Source organism: Styela clava, chromosome 10 (genome assembly GCF_964204865.1).
Source record: "Styela clava chromosome 10, kaStyClav1.hap1.2, whole genome shotgun sequence".
NCBI lineage: Eukaryota > Metazoa > Chordata > Ascidiacea > Stolidobranchia > Styelidae > Styela > Styela clava.
This window is the reverse complement of record NC_135259.1, coordinates 16473158-16501017: the sequence shown is the minus strand read 5'-3', so window position 1 is coordinate 16501017 and position 27860 is coordinate 16473158. Positions and strand designations below refer to the sequence as shown.

Sequence of the window (27860 nt, the reverse complement as noted above, 5' to 3'; positions counted from 1 at the left end):
TCCGATAAAACTAAATAAACTCTCACCTGGAAAGTTCGGTTGATTGGGATCGAATGATGGTCTTGGCATTCCACCTACTGCTCCCTGCATTGGGGGGAAGAAACCCATCGGAGGAACAGGTGGAGGTGGCAGGTTTTGAGTTAGGGCATGATGCTGTGGTGTATTATTCATTCTGGGAAAAATGCAGATAACAGTATGATATTTAGAATTTGAATAATAGCAAATGCTTTTGGATAAATAACAGTGGTTAAAAATGCATTCAGATATGATAAAACATCAAAATAATCAGATGTCCCTATCTTACAGTCATCATAATGCATAGAAAAATCAATTAAGGAGGTGCAATGACTTAGTGGTTAGTACCCAACTGTGTTGGCGTGGCAGATTACACATATCAGGTTCAAATTCTATGTGTCCCACCTCACACAGAAGATAATAAATGGTGCAGACCGAACCGGAAAGATTTTGCCTGGTCCAACCACTAGAATGGTTTTGCCTGGTCCATGCAAGCTCAAAGACAGGTACATGTGAGAACAGCTTCTGCTACATATCAGAAGGTAGTTTCAAAATCAATTCGATAGAAATAGAATGTTAATGGATTTGTTGTCTCAAATAACTTTTATACTTTTTGAGTAACTTATCTATCTGATTATTTAGTACGGCCTAAATAAATAGATAGCCCCTTACATATTATCAGATGTCAGTGTTTGCTTGCATAGGGCATTTTTCTGAGCCAAAATATGTAAATACACGTTTTATGAAAAATATCAAGCGCTGGTAAAATACTCACTCTTCATCACTGCTATCTTCTTTTTTCTTCCGATGTCTCCTTTTCTCTTTTTTATGTTTCTTTCTCCTCTTCGTTTCTTTATCATCTTGCACAGCAACTGCAGATGTTCCTTCATCACCACTGGCAATTTCACCGTCCTCCACATCTTTGAGATGCTGAAGTTGAGCCTAAATCAGGATTTTACAATTAGGCCTTTATTCCAGAGGCATACCAAACTCGATAGCCACTATTTCATTGGGCTTCCGGCCGAAAGCTGTTGTTCTAGTATTTATGGGATTCAGTCTATCGAAAAGAAGTACAAGTGATGCTTACTCTCGCTTTTGTTCGCAACAAGAGTTTTAATTGCATCGCAAACGAGACAGTGTCAGGGGATCATTTTGTTAGTAAACATGGCGCGTGGATGAACAGCTGAAGAGCTAGCGAATTTGTTTTTGTTGTATCAGAAGGTGAATTAGATTAAGACAATCCTTCTGAAGACTCGTGCTATGACAATACAGGTTTTTGACATATTTTCTATAGCCTAGCCAATAATTGATAACGTTAGCCAACCCGTCACCACTGGCCTTCTTATGTTTGAGGGCCGGTGGGTTAAACTATTTAGCCTATTCACTATGCTACTTTACACTTTGGAATTCATAAATCTTTAAATGTTGGACAACTTTCAAACCAGACCCTTCCGACATGCATTTAACTCCTCATTCAGATCCCCCTTCAGCACAAGTAGTAAGCGGAAGGGAACGTGGTAGACCTTGTGGTAGCAGGAGAGCACAAACGACCTAATCTAGCTCATACTTTTCGGAAGAGGTTGTGACTTGTGAGCAATATTGGGAAATGGAACGAACAGATATGCCCAAGTAGATCTCCACACCATGACATTGGAAACGAAACGCACTTAGCAAAATGGAGTCATGTTACAATTGCTGAAATGTACATACCTACTTCTGGGGATTATTTTGAACATGGGTTTGGTCACACAAACAGGCATTCAGAAATATTGAAAAATAAAAGTCCAGGATTGAAAAATACAACAGTAAGATGGACTATTACTCTCTAGTTATGCCTCTGAATCGATTTCAAACACTGTATCATACATGCTTCATGTGAGAGATGTTGACGAAAATAACCGCTTCAAGTGAGACAAAATGAAGCCAATTATACAACAAATGGTGCTGTCTTTTCAAAAGTTTTTTTCTCTTTTCTGAGAGCTCTCATCAAAAGAATCATTATTTGATTTGAAGGGGAAGTATCTTTTAGGCAGCATGTAGCTAAGAAGCCAACAAAATGTGATTACTATACTAATTCAGCTACAGGATACATGCTGAATATATCACTGTATCATGGCCGAGATGACAAGGAAACAATAGCTGAATTGACCAAAACTTTAACAACTGTCGTGATTTTGCCCCAGCCATATTTGGATGAAGGGTACCACATGTTTTGTGACAGATTTTAACCACTTGCGAAATACCTATATATTATTAAGAAGAACGTATATTACAGAAACACTAAATCCCAACAGGAGAGGTGTTCCACCATCAAAAAAAGCGAAGCAAAAAGACTTCAAATCAATATTCTTAACTGGACAGATAAAGGAACCATCAGAGTCCTTTCAACATTTTACAGAGTTGACACCACCATTTCGAAGAAAGTTCAAGGTTGAGACAATGTGATCGATACACCTGTTTTGATCGAATCATACAAGTACATGGGTCAGGTTGATCTTGCAGATCCGATGTTTCCTACTATAAATTCACCCGCAAATCGATCAAATGGTGGGATAAGCTTGTTTTTCTGGATACTAGAAACTGCAGTAAACGATGCTTGCTATTTATCTAAAATGTGAAGCCCGAGTGATGCAAGAAAGAAACCCCAGATTCGGGGATGAGTTGGTTCCACATTGACACCCATTGGGCACGCTCCCAAGAAAACAAACCAGGCCATCAACCTCTGTACAAGAATCAAAGGCAAGACCTTTCATGTAAAAAAAAGGTATCTGGCCGTCGCATAGAATGTGAATACTGCACCAATCGTATAGAAGGAAAACAAAATGACTCGTTCTTTCTACTGTGATACATGCAAATCTATTTTTCATCAGTTTGAAGATTCAACTTCAAAGAAAAAAAAGCATTTTCTATCCAATTTGTGACTCTGAACATCACTTCTGAAAAAACATCTTTATTTTAATCGCTAGGAATCTCATCATTCTCGCTGTGGAAAATGATGAAGAAAGAATTTCCGTTCATACAGAGTGCGTTTTACGGCCCCCCATGTCATTTTCTGTAACCAAATAGACAAGTCATGGAGTATACTTCACCAATACTGATTTTCGCATGATTAATTGTACTACCTTAATAATTGGCCTTGTACTACCAAAAAGCTGAATACAATACAAACTCTTTATCGCATATTCTGCTTCATAAGAATATTTACATTTTAGCAAACGCTATCAAAAACACAATTTACATTTTATGCATTCAGTTGAGATAAAACATCACAGTTTTCAGATGTCCCTATCTTATATTCATCATTATGCATTGTGTACTTCGTATTAGCTTATGATTACATTATTCTGAATATTCACTAACTTATCCAATTCACACTCTCACGCAGAGTGTACTATATAGTTACATATGTGCAATGAATATGGCAAAGGATTTCACACTGAGAAGAAAGTTGGTACCAAGAAAGAGTTTGTCATACCGCTAATTATGGGGATCTCGTCAGGTTAACAGTCCAGATTAGATATGCATTTAGCGAGGTGTTTGAAACGTGGCCTTGGATCACAAAAAAAGTATTGGATTTTGTATGTTTCTGCCCAGAATGGAAAGTGATAATCTGACTTTTTCATATGCTGAACCGAAGCCTATCGTCCAGTATGAAAGCATTGAATTGTTTGATTATAGACTTGGAGAAAGTGGATGAAGTTTTAAACATATCATATTTGGAGTTTGAGAGACTGCATATTATAAAGGCTTAAAAACTTAGCTCAGTGCAGAGATGCAGCATCACATATGATATTCCATACATGTACTATTAGCAGACTCAGTCCATTTAATAAAATGTACTATAAAAAATTAATCTCCTTTTGGAAAATTCCACACAGAAAATCAAACCTACCAATATAGCTGCTTTCTCTGCTTCAGGATCTAGTGTTTTATCATCGGCTTCATCTTCTGAACTTGAATATTTTTTCTTCTTATGTTTTCTATGTTTTTTCTGCTTCTTTTTCTTCCTTAACTGAACAAAAACAAAACATCAAAAATTTTAATTAGAAGGTACTAGGTTGGTAACTATTTTCAAATTCTACACTTTAAAAATCATGTTGTTTACTGCTATAGTTTATAACGTACTCGGTCCAGGGTTTTGCTCCTCAAAATAGGATGAAAAAGATAAAAACAAGAGTTTAGAATTGAAATTCGTCATTCAGATATGATAAAACATCACATATATCAGATGTCCCTATCTTATAATAATCACAATGACTGATTCTACAAAGTAATTAAAACCTTTCGGAATACTTTGTTTTGAAATCCACATGTAATATTTCACATAAACTGTTATTGCACAAGTTATTAATATGATTTAGATCAGCGGTTCTCATACGTCCATGATCCCTTCCAAAAAAATCCAATGCTTGCTGTCTCTCATTGGTTTTCTATAAAAATATTAGGTTTTGCTTTTGAAGAGTTTCATCAGTAATTTATGCGCCATGTTTAAAAATGATGTTCATCAGTTATTTTACGCACAATGTTGGAATGCATCATACTCAAAAGAATTATCACAAAGTCAGCAATTATTATATTAGATTTATATTAGTTTATTGTTGTAAGTGTCACGGACAACTAGTAAGGCTCTTGGGGCCACTGGAGAACCTCTCCTGGTTGTTTGGTGGCCCAGACCACCTGTCTTTTAATAAATGGAGAAAGCTTTAGGTTAATGTTTCCTAATTACGCTTATTTAAAAATCATTCTGTCGCAACATACCTTACTAGGACTGTCATCTTCCTGTTGTGCAGTATTAGTACTTGGAGGAACTGTTACAACATGTCCTTCCTCACCAGGTGGCGCTAGATCATCAACAGCCGATGGTGGACGCATGATTTGAGGTTGGGCAGCCATGTCTACAACCTCTCCTGGAGGGGGAGGCTGTTCCTGGACTAAAAATAAATATAAAAAACTGATTACAAATAAAAAACTTAATATGAAGATAGATGAGCTTGTGAAGTATGATACATTCATGATGATTTGCTGAATATATAAAGAATAAGTAAAATTGGTAAATTCACCCGGCGCACCGAAAGTGTGTTTACCAATATGGAGGCTCCATAAGTGTGTGTACCAATATGAAGGTGACTAATTTTGTTCGCCTACTTCACACCAAGTTGTGTAAAGGGACTGATGCCTATTGGGTATATTCACTCGACTAACACAGACAGTCCCCGAACTCGTAATAGAACTAAAATAACAAAAATCGAAGTAAAATCATGGCCTAACCCTAACCTGGTACACACACTGCTGGGGTACCATTAATTTAAATGCCTGGAATTCTATTTGTGAGATGCACGAAGGGTGTAAGAAACTGGGTAGGCAAAACCGAATCAAAAGGCTTTCAAAATCTCATCCTTATAAACGCAGTAGCTTCTTACACATCGGTAGATATCAGTATTTCCCGTATAGCCTTGTTCGAAAAAAAGGCATGAGCGAATAAGAGCTATAAAAAGAAAATATAACTATGCAAGGATAATCCATACCTTGTCTTTGCTGATTGAAACCATCTTTTGGTTGTTCTTCCATACCAGGAGGAGGATATTGATGCAGAGGTTGATTTGTTGAAGGAATCTGTCTTCCTTGACCAGGAGGTCCTTGCAATAGTTGCTGCTGGAAAAAAATCATTATTGTGAATGGTGAAAATTTGTGTTGCCTGAACGGCACTACAGAAGTGTGTGCACCAATTTGGAGGTAACTAATTTTGTTCGCCTATTTTACATCAAGTTGTGTAAAGGAACAGAAGCCTATGGGCAGGGGTATAGTCACTTGGCTAACATAGACAGTCCCCAAACTCGTAATAGAACAAAAATATGAAAAATCAGCGAGAAACGGAACCCTAACCTGGTACACACACTACAAGAGTACCACCAACGAAGACTTGTATGATGGTAATCCTATGTTACTTAAAATTGTTTAATAATGGATGTGAGGAATTTGAATATTTTATCTTCTGATGCTAAAGCGCCACTCAATTCCTTAAAGGTCTCAAAACTTTCGTAATAACTAAAAAATCTTATTTATATGAATTGTTCAACCAGTGATTCATAAATAGCTACGATGAAAATGCATTCAGATATGATAAAACATCAAAATAATCAGATGTCCCTATCTTACAGTCATCATAATGCATATATAAATTAATTGGAGCTTCACGCCATGCAACACATTTTATTGCCCACTACCTGAATGCCCAGAACCGAACAATTTGCTATTCCTAATACAATCATAATAATAATATAATAAATAATATTTTCATAATATGTATTTTAAAGAAATCATTGAAAATTAGTAGATATTCGGTATTGCGGAATAGTTGAGATAACATTGTCTTGACATATTTTTTCATTTACATACATAGTTCAGAGCTAATTACTAGACCACCAGTTCACAACCAGTAGGCTATGATTTCCTTTGTGGCCACAGAAATATATCCAGATGGGCGAGAAACCTATTAAAATTGCCGAAGTTATTGACAAATTAGTTGAACTTTGGCTGAAATGAATGATGCTGCTGCTTTTGGCTTTGGGTAGTAATTCTCATAATAAATATTTAAAGTGTCTGTCTTTACGGAAATGTTTTTTCTGTAGTTCCCCCCTGTCTTGAGGAAGTTAATGAGCAAAATAATTTTTTGTGCAACAAATATGGGCCACAACAGAAAAAAGGTTGAGAACCACTGTACTAGACACGAATCCAGTAAACTTTCTTATGGAAAAAGTCAAAATACAAAATTTAGCAAAAGAAATACTGCATTACTGAAACTCACCTGTTTTGGATGGTGAGATTGTAGTACAGACTGAATTTGCTGTTGTTGTTCATTTGGTTGTTGTTGTTGTTGCAAACCAACTCCCGCTGGCTGTTGCTGATCGGTTTGTGATGGCTGCGGTTGGTCTCTTTGCCAATGGAATCTATCTTGAGGTGTTGGAACAGCTGAATAGTGATTAACGTGATGAATTTCACATTGAAAATTGATTTGCCAGAGTTAGTGGGAGTGAGTCAAATCGAATATGTATTGAATCTGATAATTCAAATATTAATACAGTATATTTTTTAAAAAATCTGCAAAGTTAACATCCAATGAATTCTGAGTGAGTTAAAAGACTGATGGAATTGAAAATAATGGCATTTCTGCCAGATCAAAGGGACATTTCTCTTGAAATATCGTAAGCTTATTATCTGGTTAGATAATTTTCTAAATTTATGAAACAGCCCATGAGAAAAACGTCAAATTTGAGCACTATGGGGCACTTTATGCAAATTCAGAAATATAAACGTCATGCTAGACATCATAATCCAAGACAATGGCTATTGAAATTCATCACTTCTGTCTATTAGCGCGAGTGATGGACAGATTCTCTCAGGATTGAAGTATTCGATATAGCAACGGCAAGAAATGTGTCCAAGCAAAGTAGTGCAGGTCATGTGGTATTATACGATAGTGATATGCCATTAGAATATTTTAATATTTAATTAGTTTTTCAGACATTTTGCCCAGCCGTAGTGGACTCCCAAGACTTCCGTTTAGTTGTTGATCAGTGGTACTCAGAATATGAAATCATGGATCCCTTATTTCTCTCCACGCTTTTTTATAGTTATTGAATTCACTCATATTTTTTTTTAACAGAAATCACTTACGTCTTCTTTCATGATTATAATCATATGTCTGGTGTTCAACATCTCGAAATTGTTGGTTGGGTTGACTTGGCGGTGGCTGACCATATTCTCGGGTTGGTCGGATATGTCTATCCATGAGTGAAGGTATCGGTCCACCTTTCATGAGACCTTGCTGAGGTCTGGTAGGTCGCGGGCCACCTGGACCACCTCTGAATGGCATAGTTGGATCTGGTTGCTGCATCCCCTGTCCGTGTGGAAGCCTACCATGGGGTGGTATGCCCTGACCTCCTGCCCTAGGAGCCATCACACCTTGTCGGAATGAATCTGTGAGCATGGTTGAGTCCTGAATGAAAATTGAGATGGTTAAAATAATAACACACTTTTTTAGGATGAATAAATAAATTTTTTGAGTTATATGATATTTGTAAAGCTATCACAATGCTTGGAATTCAAATTTATAGTATTAAAAAGTTATAAATATGAAAAAAACAATTAGAAGGTTAGGGGCTGGAGCCAGTAACATTTCTGTTTTCTCCGGCTGCATCTATTCTCCCGATCTAAACACCACGTCCACCAACATCAATATTCTATAAATTGAGCAGATAAAGCTAAACTAGGAAGATTCCCGTTATTCCAAAATTAGTATCTTATACTTTTTCAATGTCTGTTTGTACGTAGCCCTGATCAGAGTGAGTGAGGTGCAAAACCAACTCCTAAAATATTCCCGAAAGTACCTGCATTGGTGCTTCCTGAAGTGCAGACTGTTGTGAAGGAGCATGAGTGAAAGTTGAATCTCGGCCTTGATATTCTGAACCCATTAGTGGTGGAATGCTACTTGATGCACCCTGGAGAATATCAGAAATTAAATTTAAAAACTTCATCCAGTAAGCTAGTAACTAATCTAGAAACTGGAAAATTTTCACCCTGCAAATCTAAACATAACGCCTTTCAGAAATGTAATATTTGAATGTATTAAAAGTAGTTAATAGTGAAATCCTTGTTGCTTGGAGCAGATTTGTTTTAAAATGAAAAAACTTGAAATAAAAAAAAATTGACCAAAATAGATTAAGAATTGATAGAATTCTAAATGAAAAAAGTTCTGACGAGCTGGTTGTTCTTCTGTATAAACTTCGCTCAATGAATTATCATTCATAGCCTTATTCAGGGCTTGACAAAAATCTAGACAACCAGACATTGCCTTATTGGGCGAGATGGTGGTAATGGATTTGGACTTTGAACTCTAGTACGCATTAATAACGTCAAAAAATATTCACTACCTGAGAAGCAGAAGCCTGTCTTTGCATCATAGAATGAGGTGTCTGTTGTTGGTAATACATGGACGCAGGTACTTGTTGTTTGTTCTGCCAATACCACTGCATATAACCAGACTTCTGTGCAGGATTCCAGTTTTGCATGTATGTCATCTGCATTCGTTTCATGGTGGATTCATCCATTTCTGTTTCAAAGTATCCGTGGCTTTCCATCCATTTCTGCATGTCCTGGAAAAAAGAAGATTCACTTTGAATGAATTGGTTTAAAGAATTCGTTAAATATTAATAATAAATTGCTAAGGTATTTAACAAAATAATCTGATAAAAATTTATTTTCCAAGTTTAAAACTCCGAAAATAAAATCAACAAAAAATGAAATAATCAAAACAAGCAACAGCTATGCTCCAAAATTGATGTATTACTGTAGCGAAGTTGTCAAGCGACCAGTGAGGTGAGAAACTAGTGAGGAGGAAATTGCTCATAAACAAATTAGAGATATACATTCAAAATCAGATGCAATCTCTCATATTATCCAATACAAATGACATGTCAAGCCCACAATATTCGACTAGTGAACCTGGCAAACAAAAAACACAAACTACTGACCTGTTTGTTTTTTACTTGTTGTTGATACCATCGTTGATCTCTCATTTGCTGCATTCCTGGATGAGTCATTTGTTGTTGTTGCGCCCCCATGTGGCCCGTTGCCATGGTGGGGGTGACCGAAGACGAAATATCACCTGCAGCGACGCTAGATGTTGCAGCCGCGACTCCTTCGTTTGCGATTAATCCTGATTGGCTTCGTAATGCTTCAAGTTCGAGCAGTTTTTCTCGTACTGTTGGATCCTCTAAAACGGTTTTTCGTTGTTTCTCAATTTCTTCTTGTATTTCTTTGCGGATCTGATTACGAACCTGGAAAAGAGAAATGCTTTTAACAAACTACTCTATTAATAATTTGTTACACAAAATGGGGATAAAACCAAAAAAAATTGGTAGAAACATTGAAAACTGTTGTCCAGATCAAAACAACAAACAAGTGAAAATGCCATATCCGGTTTAGATATTGCAGCAATTTTACAATTTCATATTCGTTTTCTACAGGAAATAAAGACTTAATCGGGCTAATTAGACAGGCTTTAATCAAAATCGAGGCAAATTGAATAAAAAAAATATGTAAATACCTCTTCTCTTATTCTCATAATCTCATTTTGCCTTTCCTGTTCCAAAATTTCTTCTTTCATTTTTTCTTTTTTTGCCCGTTCAGCTCTCTCAATTTGTTCTCTCATTTCTCTTTTTGCTTCTTCCTTCAATCTGGCTTGTTGGTCTGACCATGCCGCAAGTTTCTTCTCTTGCTCTTCGGCTTTGAGTCTGAAGATGGAAATAATTGTGATGAAAATTGCATATTTTACCTCTTGGAATGACTATATCGTCACAGTAAGACCAAACCTTATATTAAAGAATTCAGAAATGTACTTTTTAGGGTAATTAGAAATACAAGTTGTACAAAGATATTAAACAGCAAATGGCACTAGAACCAAATGCTGGGTAAGGTCTTTGATTCGATATAGCAGACAGTTCCAGATGTCTAATGAAACTGAGAATATGAATTCACAGACAAGGATAGTGACTGCATGAAGGCGAAAAACATTTTATAGTGTTACCATGACAATTCTAATGTATCATTTGTAATTTGTAAGCGATAGGCGCGTAAGGATGCAAGGACTGCTCGAGAGACATATTTGATATTTAGTTCACAAAATTATTTCGAATACATTTAAATTGGAAAACAAATCAACACATCTAAACATTCAGTTTATTATCACTAATGTAAAGCATTTATTAATGAAAAAATTTTAATGTAATAATATTACTAAATATTGGTGATTTTGATTATACAAAATGAATTTGAAGTTTTGGGAGTACCAATCTTTCACTCTCTTCGAAATAAAATAGGATTCACATATTTATCCTAAGGAAGAGGAAAGGTGGCTTAATTATACGGCAAACCATGGGCTCTTGCCCGGTTACCATTAGATATCGAGTATGAGATTAGCCAGTTATTGTTTCAGATGCATGGACTTGATGGTGGAGGAAGCCCCAACAGACCAATGGTTATGTGAATCACCCTACAACAGCGAAGAGTATAGCTATCCTCTTGCACATAATTATAATCCCACAGAATCCGTACCTGCGAACCCACACTATATAATCAGAGGTGCAGTGGCGAACGCTTAGCATGATGCACCACACTACCGTTTATAAACCTAGATATTACAGAAAAGAAGAACTCACTGTTCAGCATTCTGCAATTGATCTCTTATATCAGCAGAAGCAGCTACGATGTCACTTTTGTTATATCCAACCCTGCCACCATCTTGACCTTCTTCGTCTGAAAAATAGGAAATTTGATATTATCCATCTGGGCGCTCCAGAAGTGTGTGTACCAATATGAAGGTAACTAATTTTGTTCGCCATAAAGTTGTGTAAATGGACTGAAACCTATGGGCCGAACTTGTAATAGAACTAAAATATTTTCAGTTCTACCGGAAAGCTTGAGCAAATCGAAACAAAATTATGGCCTAACCCTAAAATGGTATATATATATATCTCTCTGGTCCATTTAAAACTTGAACATTCTAGTCAATGCCTGCTATGGTTTGGGTATTGGAAGGCTCGATAATTATAACAGTTTAAATGTAATTAAATCACGATACAAAATGCATTACCTTGCTTCGGAGAACCTTCCACTTTACTCCATAATTTACCAAAAGTTGATGAAATAGCAATTTTTCGACTCTTCAAACTTCCAGGTCCCACGAATACTTTATCTGCCGTCACATCAGCATTCTATGAGAAAAAAAAAAGGAATTTAACAGCTATGTTTTTCGTAGTACTCATATCTAGACCACTATTGGGCCAACGAGAGAAATCTATTCCTAGAGAGAATCTTGCTGCTTACGACGAGGTTAAAACTACAGAAATATTACTTTATACTTTGTGAATAATCGGAAGGAATGAAAAGATCCAAGATAAGCTAAAGCTATGATAGGACCCTATCCTAACTGTGCATAAATAATCCAAACGTGCGCATCACAGTAACACACTAGCTAATAATCCTAAAAATTGAACGAATAATGAAAACAGGATTTTATGCATCGCGAGTAAGAAATAAAGAGATAAAGTAAAAAGAAAAATAAGCAAAGGGAGACCCCTTGTTCAAGTTTTCCTCAGATTAATAAAAGTGATTCTACCTTGTCTTTGTTTCTTGCTTGAAACGTAGGTGACATGTCTCCATCTTCTTGTTTTAATTTTTTCTCTCTCATTCTTTGCATTAGTTTTCGAGTCAGATCATCTTTACTTTTGGTTTTTGACATTGCATCCTGGATATGAGAGTAAGTGCAAACATGAGCAATTGAAAGTAAATAATAGTTTTAAACTCAACTGCATTAAAGATCTCAAGCAGGCAATGCCAAACTGAGACAATTGCGGGAGACTCAAAAAGGTGTAGCTTCTTAGATATGATCGACGGCTCCCCAAGAGCTTTGCGACAAATAAAAATATCTTACAAGCAGTTGAACACATAACTAAAATTGAAAGCTCAAAAAAAATCTGAAAGCACTAAGAGAAGCAGCTTCTAACAACTTACTTCACTTTCAGTTTCAACTACTGGATTACAAAAACTATCGGTCCGTCGGTCGAAGGCGGTCCGAAGAAAAGCAATTCTCTGACCCTATAGCTTTTAATAGTTCATTATGTAATTCACAAACCTTATCTTTATCCCATTTCGTGAACTTGGATTCATCTTTGATTTCGTTTCCATCATCAGGTACAGTTATGTTCAAGTTTTTATTTTTTGCAGCAGTTTGAGCAAGCAATGCAGGTGTAATACCTGCTGCCAACGCTGCTGCCTGTGTTAAACCTGCCAGATTCGGCATTCTGAAAAACAAAAAGGGTTAAATTTTTACTGGTCATTTTTACAGATACTTTATCTCTAACATGGTAATGATTTTTCTATACAATTCCACTCAAAACAAAATGTATATATTAAATATTATTATCCAAAATTTGTGGATATGCCGTTTGAATTTTTTTAAATACGAGTGGTCTAGTTTTTGTCTAAAACGGAGAAAACGCATTTTGGCCCTTAAAAAAGAAATACACCTTTGGCACATTAATTCCAGAGTAACTCATTTGAGAATATATTTGATGTTCAATATATTAAATTTCAGAATGTATTTGGATTTGCAAATTACTGTTTTAGCAAAGCCCTCAAGCAACTCCATACAGACCAACATTTATTCTTAACTCACCCCGTTCCGAGCAATCCAGCAACTTGTAACTGCTGTTGTTGCATCATAAGCACAGCCTGGGCTTGTTTCAAACTTTCTTTCGACACAAGAGGAATTGCACGATCGCTTGAACGTGAAGAAGACCTGCTTCGGCTGCCACTTGAACTACGTCTTCTCCGGCGTCTACCCCTAAAATAAATCAGAAATATTCCGATAAAAAAAATCCACAGAGCAATATATAATCCGATGATGGAAAATTTCACGAGCCAATTCGACAGTTCCCCCCCCCCCCAAAAACTAATCAAACCTTTACAAATCTTACCTATCGCGACTCCTGCTTCGACTTCTCCTTCTATGCCGTGACCTATGACCCCTTCTATCCCTCTTTCGATCATCAGTCTTCTGCTTATCATCGTTCTGAGTTTTATCTTCTCCCATCTCATCAACGAGACCTTTGGCTCTACGTTCAGCCTTGATTTGTTCAGTGAGTTTCTGAGCTCGAAGGTAGCATTGAAATAATCTGAAAAGAGAACAAGGTATTGTTACGTAAAGTTAACGGCATATTTCGATGTTGATTTGGTGTCAGAGCTGTAGTCGTATTTTCAAAGTACCCCTCGTGAAAATTTTTATTATAGGAACTAAAGAATGCATTAAGTCAACTAAAAACTCCCAGCCAATAATTAAAGAAAGCTCGTTGTAATCAACTTTGGTTTTCTCTGATTTTCTTCAATTCAGTTTGGACCAGAATTCTGAGTAATAATTTCGTCGCGCTGTAGACAGAAGTCTTTGGTTATTAAATCACTCTTGCGCCAGGCAGGAAATTTCCCAGACTCCACATATGATGTCCGATAGTCACGAATAATACTCAACCAATTTAACACAAATGCTCATTATTACGATTTTTTTCAATTCTCATAGTCTGATTCAAAGTTAACGATTTTTGTGTAAATAAGCCAGGCTGAGCGACATAAATTTATGAAATTACATCAATTAACAAAGTACCTTGATTGTTCACTCTCCGTGATTTCTTTCTCCATTTCGTTTGCTTCCTCATTTGCTTTATCTTCTTCCTCTTGTTCAACCACTGTATCAATGATTTCCTAAATAAAAGAATTAATGTTACAAATATCTTACCGACATATAGCATTCTCAAAATCTGAATATTGAAATATCCATTCGATTCGGACAACCCACATAGGTTAAATAGAAATATAGGTTGTACAAAGATATTAAACAGCAAATGGCACTGGAACCAAATGCTGGGTAAGGTCTTTGATTCAATATAGCAGACAGTTCCAGATGTCTAATGAAACTGAGAATACTAATTCACAGACAAGGATAGTGACTGCATGAAGGCAATAATATTTTAAGATGTCACCATGGCGATATTAGTGTCACAGTTGTAACATCAAAAATACAGCAATTTTGAAGTACGACTTATGAACACAACAGGCGTAATGACAAATATAACAAGAGCAGTGACAAAGAAAAATACTATCTCCCTTTATTATCTCAACCAATTCAGAGTAGATTCAAACAAAAAAGGATGAAATTATAACAAAACTGCATTTAAACACCTAAAACAAATTTGCTGTCTTCAAATATAACGTATTCCTACCTTCAGACAAAGTCTTGAAGCAGTTTGTGGATCGTTAGGAGTAATCTTATCTAGGATGGAATCAACACAGTCTTGTATAACTTTGTCAAACGGATCTTCAATTTCTTCATGTAGTTGTGTTGCTTGGACTGGTGCTGTAGATACCTGTTGAAAGATAAAGTGTCAAATACTAAACCTTTGAGATTTTAAATTTTTTATTCAAAAGTGAATGTTAATCAAGTTGCTAATGACCATCACATAATTGTTTAAGATTACTTTACTTATTTATGTCCCAATTCACAACAATGTTATGCATTAATTAGCAACGGTACCTTGACTACAATATCGTTGAGACATTCTCTTGCTGTTTCCAGACATTCATCTTGTTGTGATCTTGCTTTATCAACAAGATTCATCAAACAACGAACGACGTCAATTTCATCTGTCGACACGATGGATGGCGGCTCTGGTTCAGCTGGAAACGAGAAAAATACTTCCAGCTTAAATTGTTAAAGAAGTTTGAGGTTACAACATGAACTATTGTGAAAAATTATATTGAAAAAGAATCTTGTTAAAATATCTTTGGAATTTACAACGGGCACATGTAAAATTTTTCGTTCTATTTTATGTCAGATTCCCTTATGTTTATAATAAGGATGTCAATATATATCTTCTGGGAACTATATAAAACTTGAAAATAGTTATTGAAACCAATTCTCAAAAAATGTCGAATTCAGATTTCAACTCAAATGTAGACAGGCCCCACGCACAGCTGAAAGAACATTTAAAGCCGATAGAAAATATTGTTAGAGCACACTTATCAATGACATAAATCCTCATTCTATATAAAAGCAAATCTTGGCAAAAAAATTAATTTGGAAATATTGCACCTTTTGAAAATGGTTAAATACTGAATTTTCTGAATATCCCTAGCACCCACCACTAGTTGATCCCTTTTCAAAAGCTTTCTCTTCTTCTTCCAATTGCCTTTTTTCTTCTTCTAATTTCTTCTTTTCGACTTCATAAGTTTTATCAAACTCCGCCCACCACGGCACTTCTTCATCATCAGAATGTTTATCACGAACAGGAGGTTTAAAACCATCTTCGTCGTAAGCTCTGTAGGATGGACTTGCCCTAAGAAATATTGAAATAAATATTTTTTGATATTTCCTTAGATTGAAACAATGAGGCAAAGCTCAATTCGTTCATATGCCAAATCTTACCAGTTTTTAAATGAATTTCAATGCATTAACACAGTAATTTTTAAAGTGGGCGATGTCACTCCTTCGGGACAAAACATATACTACAAGCGACTAGAAAATCCAGAAGGGGTGAGCCGAAGAGCATTGCCAAAAAAATTTGAAATTTTGTGAAAGAAAAATGCAATTTTAAAAAGACAGGTTGACATAAAAAAAAGTAGAACAGTGGATTGCTTCGTTCCAAATTTTATTCGGTAGAGAAGGAGTTTTTACCCAAATTTAAAAAAGAAACCAAAATAAATTACCTTCCATCGTCATATCCCCATGGCTGTGTCGAACCTTCCCTTCTGCGTGAACTAGAAAAGAATAGTAAAAACAATTCAAATTGGAAATTACAGAGCAGAACATAAAAATCTCTCTAAATTGACAGTACATCAAATTAATACCATAACTGCGACTAGGGACTGAATGTATAGAAGCATATTTAAAATATTATAACAATAAAAGTTAATTTGGCAACACAAAACATAATATGGCAGAGAATTATTTAACATGCGTTCTGCAAACTATTACTACACGTTTTTTTCATGATTAGCATATTTCATGATATATAATATTACAAATTAATTGGTTTTAAGAGAAGTTTTGTGTGGTAAAATTTTCATTTCGTGATCCTTATTAAAGTGGAATATGGAATATATAGGTAAAATGGCGCTTCAGAAGTATGTTCAGATGGATGGCACACAGCCTGATAACAACCCTAACCTAGTACACATACTATGTTCAGGTTGTGTGTCATCTTGGTGCACATACTTCGGGAGCACCGTTAAAATCTCCAAACCTACCCAGACTTTGATCTTCTTGAACTTCTAGATCTTGACCTGGATGAACTTCTTGAATAAGACGAATATGAACGAGAATACGAGCGAGATCTAAGAAAGGAAAATTTCAACAAATTTATAAATTTTACATTATGAATATATAAAATTTTATTCGATAAAAATTATTGTGACACATATAGAAAGACATAATAAAAATTAAATGTATGAGAACCGCCGAAATAATCAACTACGAAAACTAAACACACAGACTAACAAAATAGTACATTATCGAAGCAACACCTTCTTACCTTGACCTGGATGAGTATGATGATCGAGAATACGATCTGGAAGAACGAGAAGAGTACGAACTAGATCTATGGCGCCTCCTGTGACGTCGTCTTGATCTTGAGCGCGAACGAGAAGAACCACTGGACGAGTATGACCTGAAGAGAGATATCAAGATTATGAGGAATGTTTATAATTATATTCGTACATTTCGATAAGTATAGAATGCTGCTATAGCGGTTTCATCTTCTTTTGCATGAAGATGTTAGACTATGACATGACGAAAGCTTCTAACACAGTGGTTCCTAAAACGGTAGGTAGGCGCTAATTAAGCTAATTAAAAATAAAGATATTTGTTAGATTTGATCTTTCCCGCCTTATTTAGGATATTTACATTTCGAGCTTATTTCATTATTTACGTTCCATCAACACATTTTCAAGTGTTTTTTGAATACAACATACTTTCACCTATCTGTTATTTGTGGCTTATTGTTAGCTAATTATTACTTATCTATCTTGATCGGTAAGTATGTTGATAGTTATTTGTTTGTTTGTTTGTCTGTTAGTTACACGCGATATCTCACAAAAGCGAGGTTGAACTCTCTCCAAATTTTGCATGTGCATTCATCATATCTCGGACCAGAAGCCTATTGATTTTGGAGGATTCATCATTTATGTCGTATAGTTAGAGAGTTATTGATTAATTAGTAATGGGACACACGGTGTGTGGCTATGGAGTAAAAGCTCGACCGATAAGTCTTCGGTCTCTGATCGATATTCTCGTTTGAGTTGGGGCACGACTTGAAAAATTCTTTGCGTTATTAACATTACGTTATTCTTATTTTTGACATACTTGACAGTAATCTGATCAGCAGTAAACTTAGTCAAATCTTAGAAGCAAATGTACAAATGCATTGTAAATAGAATGAATACCAGTGATAAAAGATTTATTCTGTAACCATAACAGCCCAGAGATCGACATGCTCCCACCTCTCAAGATTCTACTGAAACATTCTAATCCCTCCCAAAAACAGTTGATCTTAACATATAAGCCGATACTTTATTTACTGCTCAAATATCAAACATTGTCTTGTTTTATTAGCACCATTTTTTAATTTACCAAAGTGAAATCCAAATTATTACGACTTCCATAATAAGAACATTCAGCCAATCGAAGCTCCATTTAGGTATTCAAAAACCAACCTTGAAGAATAACTTCTCTTTCTATGTTTCTTCTTCTTTTTTTTCTTGCCACCATCAGAACTCGATGAACTACCGCTCTCTTCAACATACACCGCATCGCCTTTATCATCTTCTGTGTAGTTTCGATGAAATCCGGGGGGTATACCTCTACCCCGAAGCCCCCTGCCTTTCCAAGGACCCAGGTTTACAGGCTGACCCCGACCACGAGTTGAATCCCCACCTTTTTCCCCAGGCATACCAGGAAATTGAACAAAGTTGGGGTCGCCTGAATAAAATGAAAATATGCATTAAACTACCAGAGAAAGGGTATTGTAAGATGAAGCAATCTACTAAATAACAATACATGAAACTTCATTATTTTCAAATTGTTACAAATTGGCATTCCACCCTAAAATTTACAGAAAAACAGTCCAACATTTTTCCCTTTCTCCCATATTTCCAAATTTTAATTTGTATGAACTAGTTTCTCTTGATATATTTTTACAGGTTTCAAATAAAATTACCAGGAAAGAATGGGAAAAATCCAGGTGGTGGCGCTCCACGTCCTCTCCATGCTCCTGGAGGAAATCCCCTACCGCGGGGGAAACCCCGACCCCCTCTTCCTCTAAAAAAGAAAGGGCCAGGTGCCATAAATCCCATTTGTTGAGCTCTGATTTGTTGATATTCCATCATTGCCTGCGGAAAAAAAAATAAAAATTATGTGACAGGTATATTTTAGAAAAACATCCCGCATTTCAAACTTAGTATTATTTTATGCATCCACTTTAACCACAGCTCTTGAATTGACAGGGGCAAATCCGGCCCATTGGGTAGTTCAATCTGGCCCACCTGATGCTGCCACAACCAAACTACAACAAAATTTTGACGTTTAAGCTAAAAAACAGCTCAAGGAATTTGTTGATTTGCTATTAAATTTAGTTTTACATCACCCTTACATGGCCCACCAGTCTAGGCGGGCAACTTTTTTGGCCCCTGATTCAAAAACCTTGCCCACCACTGCTCTAGAATCAAGCATCAGAATCAATATGATTTGAAAGAGCGCATCTGGTTTATCACACATTCGAGTGAGTTGGTGAGTGATAAGATGGTCGGTGAGATTTCAACCAGAGATCTTGCAGCACCAACATGGTCTACCACATACATTGTATTTCAGCCAATACAGCACAGAAAAAATAGTAATCACTAAGAATATTCTCTTACCATGTCGAAACCACCTTCTTCTGAAGGATCATAATCCATCCCAGCAAAATCAAAACTATCACTGAATGCTGAAGAGATTGATGATAAAGAAAGTGACGACAAGCTTCGAGATCTGATAACAAAAAATAGAAAGGTTCCATACGATGTTATAAATAAATTTGCTTTGTATCATTTCCATCCATACAGATTACCGCAAATTTAGGTATATTTATTTTTGATTCGAAAATTAGAAAAAAATTACAAGTTGGTTTCAAACTTTGGACAAATTACCACTCAAGGTGTGCCTGCTGGCATGAAAATATCTATTCTTAAGTATCCTGCTGAAAATGGAAATTGCACCACAATGAGTCTTGGCCGCTCCAGAAGTGTTTGTACCAATATGGAGGTAACTAATTTTGTACGATTTTACATCAAGTTGTGTAAAGAGACTGAAACCTATGGGTAGGGGGTATATTCACTTGGCTAACACAGACAGTTATGAACTCTGAATAGAACTAAAATAGGAAAATCTGAATAAAAGTATGACCTAACCCTAACCTGGTACACACACTACAATAGTACCGAATTTTGTACCCAACGATGCAGCATGCAAACTGTTATGAAGAGAATTTTGGGAATATTTTAGTTACATAGCAACATAGTCCCCATTAAGGATTTGACAGATAAGTAATACTACATTTATCTTTAAGTATTCGAATAATTTTCATTTCCATCTGTGGCATACCTGCTCCTCGATTTTCTTTTTCTTTCTTCTTTATCTCCCTCTTTCTCACTCTCACTTTTCTTATCATCCTTTGTCTTTTTAGTTTTCTTTTTCTTCTTTTTATGCTTATGTTTCTTCTTTTTCTTTCTTTTATCGTCATCAGAACCACTGTCTTCGCTCTTGTTTTTATCGTCATTAGGCTGAGTATCTGAATATAAATTTGCACAAACGTTAATTTACAAGAGCAAACACAAATCAATGCCTGAGCTACATGAACTTCATACACCGAATATGAAGTAATATATCGGTTTCCCCTCCCCAAAACAACAAACTTTTGCCCCACAAAGCATACTGTTCATTATTTATGATATAAAGAATGATATGAATGAATGATATACACTACATACCGTCATCTTCTTGCTTTATAGTTGTATCTTCCAATTGTTTAGAAATTTCTTGCTCATCATCGCCCTCTTGCTGTGGTTGAGTGTCACCTTCAGCGACCTCCATAGGTGTTTCATCATCGTTTCGTTTACGAAATGATTCTGAGAGGAAATGACCAAGAATGAATATCAAAATTTGCCAACTTACACCTATACTCCAAATGAGTTTCAATAAATGTAAACAAATATCGATTCTATTAAATAATTGAATACAATACAAGCAATACCCACAGACAAAAATGGTAACTAGTCCATGTCGGGTATGGGGTTAGTTAGCCAGTTCTATATGCATGGATGCGATGGTGGCAGCGGCGAGGAATCCAGCAATCCTTTTTCACATAAATATCTCGCATGGGATTAAACCATATTTGCAGGGTAATCAGAAATGTGTCGCCATAACTTCGTAAAAAAAAACACAGACTCACCAATATCAGGCATATCCAATGGTCCTGTTTCTCCTTGATACTCTTCAACATCTGCATGGTCAGGCGCCTGGGTAAAAATTGAGTTTCTTTATTATAGGATTTCAATTTAGTCAAAATGTCCAAAACAAAATCAATTTGATGTAGTTATGGGTATTAACGATTACAAGTTGACAACATCTGAATATTGGAGATAAAATAATTGATTATACTGAAAATCTACCTGTGCTCTCTCTCTATGTTTCTTCTCCCTTCTACGTCTAGAAAAAGATGATAGTGTACATAAGTATAAGTATATCTCTTGGGAAAATAGTACAAGTTGTCAAAAAGAACAAGTTCAAGCACATATACAGCCAAAAAGAGGTAATTAACCGTTCATCAACCTTTTTATGACATATGAATACCAACATTAAAATTCAGCAATAGTCAGGGCAGTACTCTCATAGTATGTGAGCCAAGATGGCGGACACCGGAACGTAGTATGTGTATCAGGTTGGCTTAGGCCATAATTTCTTGTACAAATACTACGGGGGTCACTTGGCTAGTCCTCGAACTCGTAATAGAACTAAAATGAGGAAAATTGTAATAAAATTATAGCCTAACCCTAACCTGATACACATACTATGCTCAGGTGTCCGCTATCTTGTTGCACAAACTACGGGAGTGCCATCAAGGCAATAGTGGCATATTGAATACCTAGAACTATAGATTCCCAATGCACAAACCTGTGTCTTTCTTTACGTTTTCTTTCTGCTTCTTCATCTTCCTCATCACGTTTGGACCCAGGCATGCCTCGATAATCTGTGTCACCGTCGTACGCATCATCTAATGCTAATTAAAACAGTAAAGATAAGACTAAGTTTGAAAGTACATAGAGGTAAAACGTAAATGCAATAAAAATTTCAAGATTAAAATATTTGCTTCAGCTATTCATAATTTGATAAATCATAATGTCCTATATTAATTCAAGTTCTATTCGGATCTCTCATTTTATTTCTAAAACTGAAATATGTTAAATAATCACCACACAAGCAAAATAGAAAACGAGACATCATCTCCTAATATGCAAAGCCAAGGAGTCTAAAAAGGATAAGGACTCTTATGTTCATAGTATGCCTTATCACTTCCTAGAGTGTTTCACAGATGACAGTTCATTTACCTTTATCAATCTCATCGTCGCTGTGTCTTCTTGGCTTCGTACTCGCAACCAATCCTCGCTTTGCTTTGTTTGGATTTCTTTGCTGCCTCTTACGCTTCATCATAGTAATTAAAGCAGTTTCAAGGCTCTCTTCACCGTCCTGTACACGTTTAAATATTGGAAATTATTCGAATAGGATCAAAATATACAAGCTAGTTATAAAAAAATAAAAATTCAAAAATGAAGTCTGCCTAATTGCATGTGACTGTTGTGTGGAATCTTGTTCAAGCCTAAACACCAATTTATAACAATAGTCTATAATAGTCTAACTTAAAAACTTGTCATTATAAGCATTTGACATTTATTTGCACATGTTATTTCCTCCTAAAATGACCCGCGTCTCATGGGGCTGATCTGACGTTACGAAAATAAACAAGAAATGGAACTATGTAAGCATAGGCTGGTGGAAATTGCAAAGAATGCCTTGTCACCGTCACATTAAGATGGTAAGTTATGACGCCGATTGAAAGCCCGATCTTTACGCAATGATGAGATTACATGATATAAAGAATCCAAGTTCAAATTAGATTTTCTGAACCAACAAAATTTTAAAAATGTTCCATAATCAGCAATAACCTTTGGCTTCTCATGTTTATCTAATACTGATTCGTTCAGTCTTCTTAATTCTTCTTCTTTCTTTATCAAATCTTCAAGACCGGGAACATTGGCTGGAACACTTGGTCCTATGTCACCTCTGTCTCTGCCTGTAATTAGAAAAATGATTATAATTACACTTGAATTGATTGGTATAAAATAGGGCGCTCCGGAAGTGCGAGTAACAATATAACTATGGGTAAGGGGTATATTCACTTGGTTAACACATACGGTCCTCGGAACTCTTATTAATAGAACTAAAATAAGGAAAATCGGAATAAAATTATGGCCTAACCCTAACCTGGTACACACACTACGGGAGTACCTAAAATAGCATATTCCGTATGAAAAACATCACTAAAAAGGGATAAATACTAGCTAAACCAGTTAATACTCACTATTTATGTCTTCATAAGCTTTGGAATGTTTTTTCTGTTCAGGTGGGGATGTCTGTTGGGATGCCTTTGAATCTTCAGGTGCAATATTCTCTTCACGACTGAAAATGGAAGTAAAACATTAGATTGAATAGAATGTGAAATATCCAAATGCTATGATAAGGTGCTTCAAAAGTATGTACCAAACTAAATCCTTTAATGTAACAAAATTTGCATCGATTCTAAATTTATTACAACAGTATCTTTTCCACCATCTTAATAATAATAAGCCTTTATGCAAAGTAAATGAAAATTTTTATCTGGTGTTTCCCTTACCTTGTCCTTCTTGAAGGAGATCCAGACTTCATTTCACTAGAAGGCTTCCTACTAGACGATTTCTTTGCCTGCAAAAAATTAAAGATTTTAATTATATAAATTTTCATAAATATCATTTAATTAGTTCAAAACAAAAAGCAGAGACAATAATACCAGACCAGATGGCGAAAACTTAATGATCCAATATTTCGAACATAATCTAAATTAGGCCGTTTTCAGTATAAAAAAACATGAAAGTCAATGTATACTGAATGTACAATGTATTTGAATTTAGAAATGCAGAAAAAATTAGATAAACAGTGATTTGATTAAATTTTTGGTTGCACTTTGAGATTTCAATTGGCTAACTAACTTATAACCAATCAGATAGAAGTATTCCAAATTATTCTGAAAATCACGAATACAAATAATTGAATAAAAATAATTTTGAACAAGTTCAAATATTGTTCCATACCTGGCCAGATCCTTGCGACTGTAGACTGCCCAAGCTCGGTATAGGTGTTCCAGCTGGATATGATGTTACTGTCTGTTCTCCTGAACTGTCGATTCGAACAATTTCTGTTTTGATAATTTCGCCGGTTTTTGCATTCTTTACCACCCGACGTATTACCTGTTTTTAATTCATATACTGTCAGTGTTTTATAGTTGAATATTTACTGATATGCTATCACAACAAGCATCTAAGCTTTAGCTCTGATATTTCACATGCATTACGTATATCAAATAGTGACATAAGCGATGTTTAAAAATAAAACAATTCTGTAAAACAGAAGGCATAAAGAAGCTGTGTTTCATGCTATAATCTTATTCACTAGAATTTATTAGTCGATAAAATTTGAACAGTACAGGGCATGAATCCTTATCTGAAAACAAAGATTGTGCAGAAAAGCATAATTCCTATTAGACATACTTTCTTTTTTCCTGGAACTGCTGCAGCAGAAGCCGCAGATTTTTTCGATTTGTCCATTTCTTCGCAACTGGTGTCTCAATCTTTGTATTGCTACTAAAATTAACCATTAAAAAAAAGAGCAAAAATTAAAAAATGAATTCAACAATGAAAAATGTAATAGCTGATTTGACAGTTGGCTTTAATAAATATATGGCATGAAATTATTTAACTGGAATACCATTAAATAAAAAATTACCATTTTCCTTGTGACGTTCACTTTTCATCAACGCTAAAATTCAGAAATTAAGACTTGCAAATTTTTAGTTTTAATTCAAGTTCTGACATTATGGTTATAATACTGCCAATAGCATTGCATTACATCAAAATTCACTTTCATTTTTACTGTGTTAATAATATATGAAATCTGGGCCGGGGAGAACCATACCAATTACAAATCATTACTTACCCAAGCTTTTGCGCCACTTGTTATATGCCAAGTGACACATTATATTCATGTGTGTTATCTCAGAAGTGTCCATTTGTAAGATTTTAGCATTTATATCCTAATTAAGCAAATTTTTATATAATAGCAACTTAAAATTAAATAAGGTAACCTGAAAGAAAACTGAAGACAGTGAGCATTATTTTCTTGGTAGAAGAAAACAAAACTTCGTTCGAATTGAGTATCGAAAATACAGAAATATGGCTGTACAGTATATAGTTTTTCAAAAATAAATACACATTAAACACGTTTTACTTACGACAAAATCAGCTAAAATAAGAAGATCCCAGAATAAATCCAATTCCCCGAGTTTCCCATCAATAGAGATTCCAAATGTAGATCCCTTTCTTGTCAGGTTGATGTGGTCTTCCAATATAAACCTGATCAAATCGGCACTCAACAAAATGGCGCCAAGCTTTGTTTGATAGCACAGCACGCTCAGACGCCGACACGCGTGCAGCGAAATTTAAGCTTTCAAACAGACATGCAATTTTAGCACGTATTTGCACAAAACTTCTGTATGCTCCACTACAACTTGCAGTATCTTATGTCTGCGGTACTTATTACCAATTTCAGGAATACTCCGTAATAACTGTACCAGTACCCTGCTCCCTCTGCGAACTTTTCAGTAAAGCTGTAAAGCGCAGATTCCCAAACCACGAGTCGCCGACGAACCTTCACGTGACGTAAGCGCGCATGCGCAATGAAAGACCATGTGATAAAATTGTCGACAACTGGTGGTTCCCACAAGAAGGTATGAGTATATTTAACGGTACCTTGTCTTCCTACGGGATTTGTATCAATTTGAATTAAACTAATTCTGATTCACAACATATTTGAATATATTATTTTTTTTTTCACTGGTTGGATAAAATAAACTTGACTTTCTGGGGCTACTTTCACTACTTCTGCTACCGTACTGCCATACGAAACTGTCACGTAATTTACAACATTTTTGTTAGAGATAATCATACATTTTTACTTTGGAAGGGAAGCTGCGGAGACTGAAATCTGGTTATCGAGCAGCGACACCCAAGGTTTACTTCTAATATCTAGTTCAAGGTGGTTCAAACCCAGGCCAGCGGGTCACAAGTGGCCCGTCGCTTCATTATGGGGCCCTCGTCGCAATATTCGGGGTTACAAAAAAATCACATTTGGTGTTGTTTCGTCATAAAAATACCCAGAAAAATCTTTTGCCATATTGTCACATCACTAATGTTACTGAATTGACTAGTGTTATGGCTAGCTGATACTACTAGCGCAGTTGTATAATTTGCTTGGCTAGTCTGAATTGTAGACTGGCTTCCTTTTTTATCGGGGATATATGCTAACAAAAAGGCTTCATAAAACACTAAAAATCAAATGAGGAACCTATTCGCCTAGGTTGGTTATGTCTGATAACTGAATATTAATGTAATCGCCAAACAATATAATTTCTGCCGAGTGTTTTTTGCAACCAGCCTAAACAGTATTACAAAAAATGCTGCCTATATGTCAAAAAATTTAGTAATTACCATTCTGTACCTCACATTTGGTAATCAATAAATATGCAGTTATTTTGTAAACATGAGTTTGAGAAGAAAACTGGCCAATTCAAACAGATTTTTGACCGTACGAGTGAGGAGATACCACAATTCTTGCCTAATATGTCTGCATGTTGTATTGGTGACAATCTAAAAGGACATTTTCGCCTTATGACATTTTTTTCCAATATGAAGAGTTTGAAGTCTTACGCCAGATACAGTAAGATTTTTGCATGTTTTAATGAGTGGTTTTTGCGTTTCTTGGTTGGCTTGATAAATAATAATCAATGTGTTCAAACAATAAAAGTGTATTTACTTATTCTTGACAGTATTGTGGCCCGCGAACAATACAAAATTAATAGTGTGGCCCGGGAGGCCGACAACCCTGATCTAGTAAAAAGATCGGGTAATTTAATTATAGAAATACTGTTATTGGCGGTGAGTAAAATGTAAAATAATCACAGTCTATGTTCTCGAGAAGTTATAGCCATCGTTACAGCCAAGCCATTCTAAACAATATAAATTCAAGAAATAGCAACAATAAAATTTTCACTTTTTCATTCTTTGCCATGCCTACGGGAATTCATTTATCTAAACTTTTCATATTGTGGCCGTATATTTTATATCAATGAATATTTCAAAATGATGATACTTTAAACTAGATATTTACAATCTTATCCCTGAAACATTTTCCCCAAAGATTATCGAATATCCGATCCGATCCGATCGATCGAATCCGAGCCGATTGTATATGATCACCGTTTTACTAATTGAGGGGCCACGAATATTTTTAAATATTTTTTTTTTTTACTTTTTGCTGACTTTCTGGTCCTCTCCTTTAGTTTCTTTTTTTGCTTCTGGCCTCCCTCCCCCTCTTTGCCAGCCACCGTGACTCCTCTATAGCTTTTATTTTTTACCATTATTCTCTTCTGTCTTCACCACAACTTACCGTGCTGCCTCTGGCACCATCTTTATTCTCACTTCAACTGTTTTTTTGCTATTGCTGCTCGTCATCGGGACCGCTTTCTTTTATTGGCAACTTTTTCGTTCTGCTGTCCCATCCCTGCGGCCTGTGGTCTGCCGCGCTGTACCCATCCCTCTGGCTTCCATACTTTACTCACGCCATCTTTATTCTCGTTTGACTGTTTCTCTACTGCTGCTCTCTTGGCGTCGTCCCGATTTACTTCATCTTCTCTACAACTGTTACTTGCATGTTTATTCGCTTTAGATTTAGACTGTTTGTTCGCCTGTCTCTTTGCGTCGACTCGCTATCTTTTCACAACCACTTTCCTTGTCGTATCTGCGGTTCCTTCCCTACAACTTGGCTCTCTCGCCCGTCAGCC

General features: G+C 35.8%; 1 protein-coding gene across 6 annotated transcripts in view; it reads right to left on the bottom strand.

The window, feature by feature from the left end:
- The window catches only part of LOC120338337 (uncharacterized), a 32405-nt gene extending 6737 nt beyond the window's left edge, over positions 1–25668 (bottom strand). The window contains exons 1-40 of one of the 6 annotated variants that reach the window (XM_078116954.1): positions 25254–25668; positions 24514–24606; positions 24058–24213; positions 23604–23671; positions 23292–23389; positions 22876–23003; positions 22261–22399; positions 21827–21932; positions 21325–21361; positions 21105–21171; positions 20644–20781; positions 20258–20444; positions 19534–19645; positions 18837–19008; positions 18334–18598; positions 17154–17288; positions 16870–16956; positions 16330–16380; positions 15766–15959; positions 15158–15300; positions 14847–14990; positions 14231–14328; positions 13551–13748; positions 13250–13417; positions 12707–12875; positions 12191–12319; positions 11666–11786; positions 11232–11328; positions 10121–10307; positions 9546–9851; positions 8946–9167; positions 8403–8513; positions 7876–8011; positions 7690–7824; positions 6821–6984; positions 5541–5667; positions 4774–4946; positions 3908–4027; positions 791–957; positions 27–172 (exon numbers count right to left, since the gene is read on the bottom strand). In XM_078116954.1, coding sequence (XP_077973080.1) covers positions 27–172; positions 791–957; positions 3908–4027; positions 4774–4946; positions 5541–5667; positions 6821–6984; positions 7690–7824; positions 7876–8011; positions 8403–8513; positions 8946–9167; positions 9546–9851; positions 10121–10307; positions 11232–11328; positions 11666–11786; positions 12191–12319; positions 12707–12875; positions 13250–13417; positions 13551–13748; positions 14231–14328; positions 14847–14990; positions 15158–15300; positions 15766–15959; positions 16330–16380; positions 16870–16956; positions 17154–17288; positions 18334–18598; positions 18837–19008; positions 19534–19645; positions 20258–20444; positions 20644–20781; positions 21105–21171; positions 21325–21361; positions 21827–21932; positions 22261–22399; positions 22876–23003; positions 23292–23389; positions 23604–23671; positions 24058–24213; positions 24514–24570 — 5458 coding nt within the window. In that variant the 5' untranslated portion in view covers positions 24571–24606; positions 25254–25668. Of the gene's footprint in view, positions 1–26; positions 173–790; positions 958–3907; positions 4028–4773; positions 4947–5540; positions 5668–6820; positions 6985–7689; positions 8012–8402; positions 8514–8945; positions 9168–9545; positions 9852–10120; positions 10308–11231; positions 11329–11665; positions 11787–12190; positions 12320–12706; positions 12876–13249; positions 13418–13550; positions 13749–14230; positions 14329–14846; positions 14991–15157; positions 15301–15765; positions 15960–16329; positions 16381–16869; positions 16957–17153; positions 17289–18333; positions 18599–18836; positions 19009–19533; positions 19646–20257; positions 20445–20643; positions 20782–21104; positions 21172–21324; positions 21362–21826; positions 21933–22260; positions 22400–22875; positions 23004–23291; positions 23390–23603; positions 23672–24057; positions 24214–24513; positions 24607–24958; positions 25230–25253 lie in introns of those variants that run through there. The other 5 variants (XM_078116949.1, XM_078116953.1, XM_078116951.1 and 2 more) reach the window with 5 other exon arrangements.
- Positions 25669–27860: the final 2192 nt, after the last annotated feature.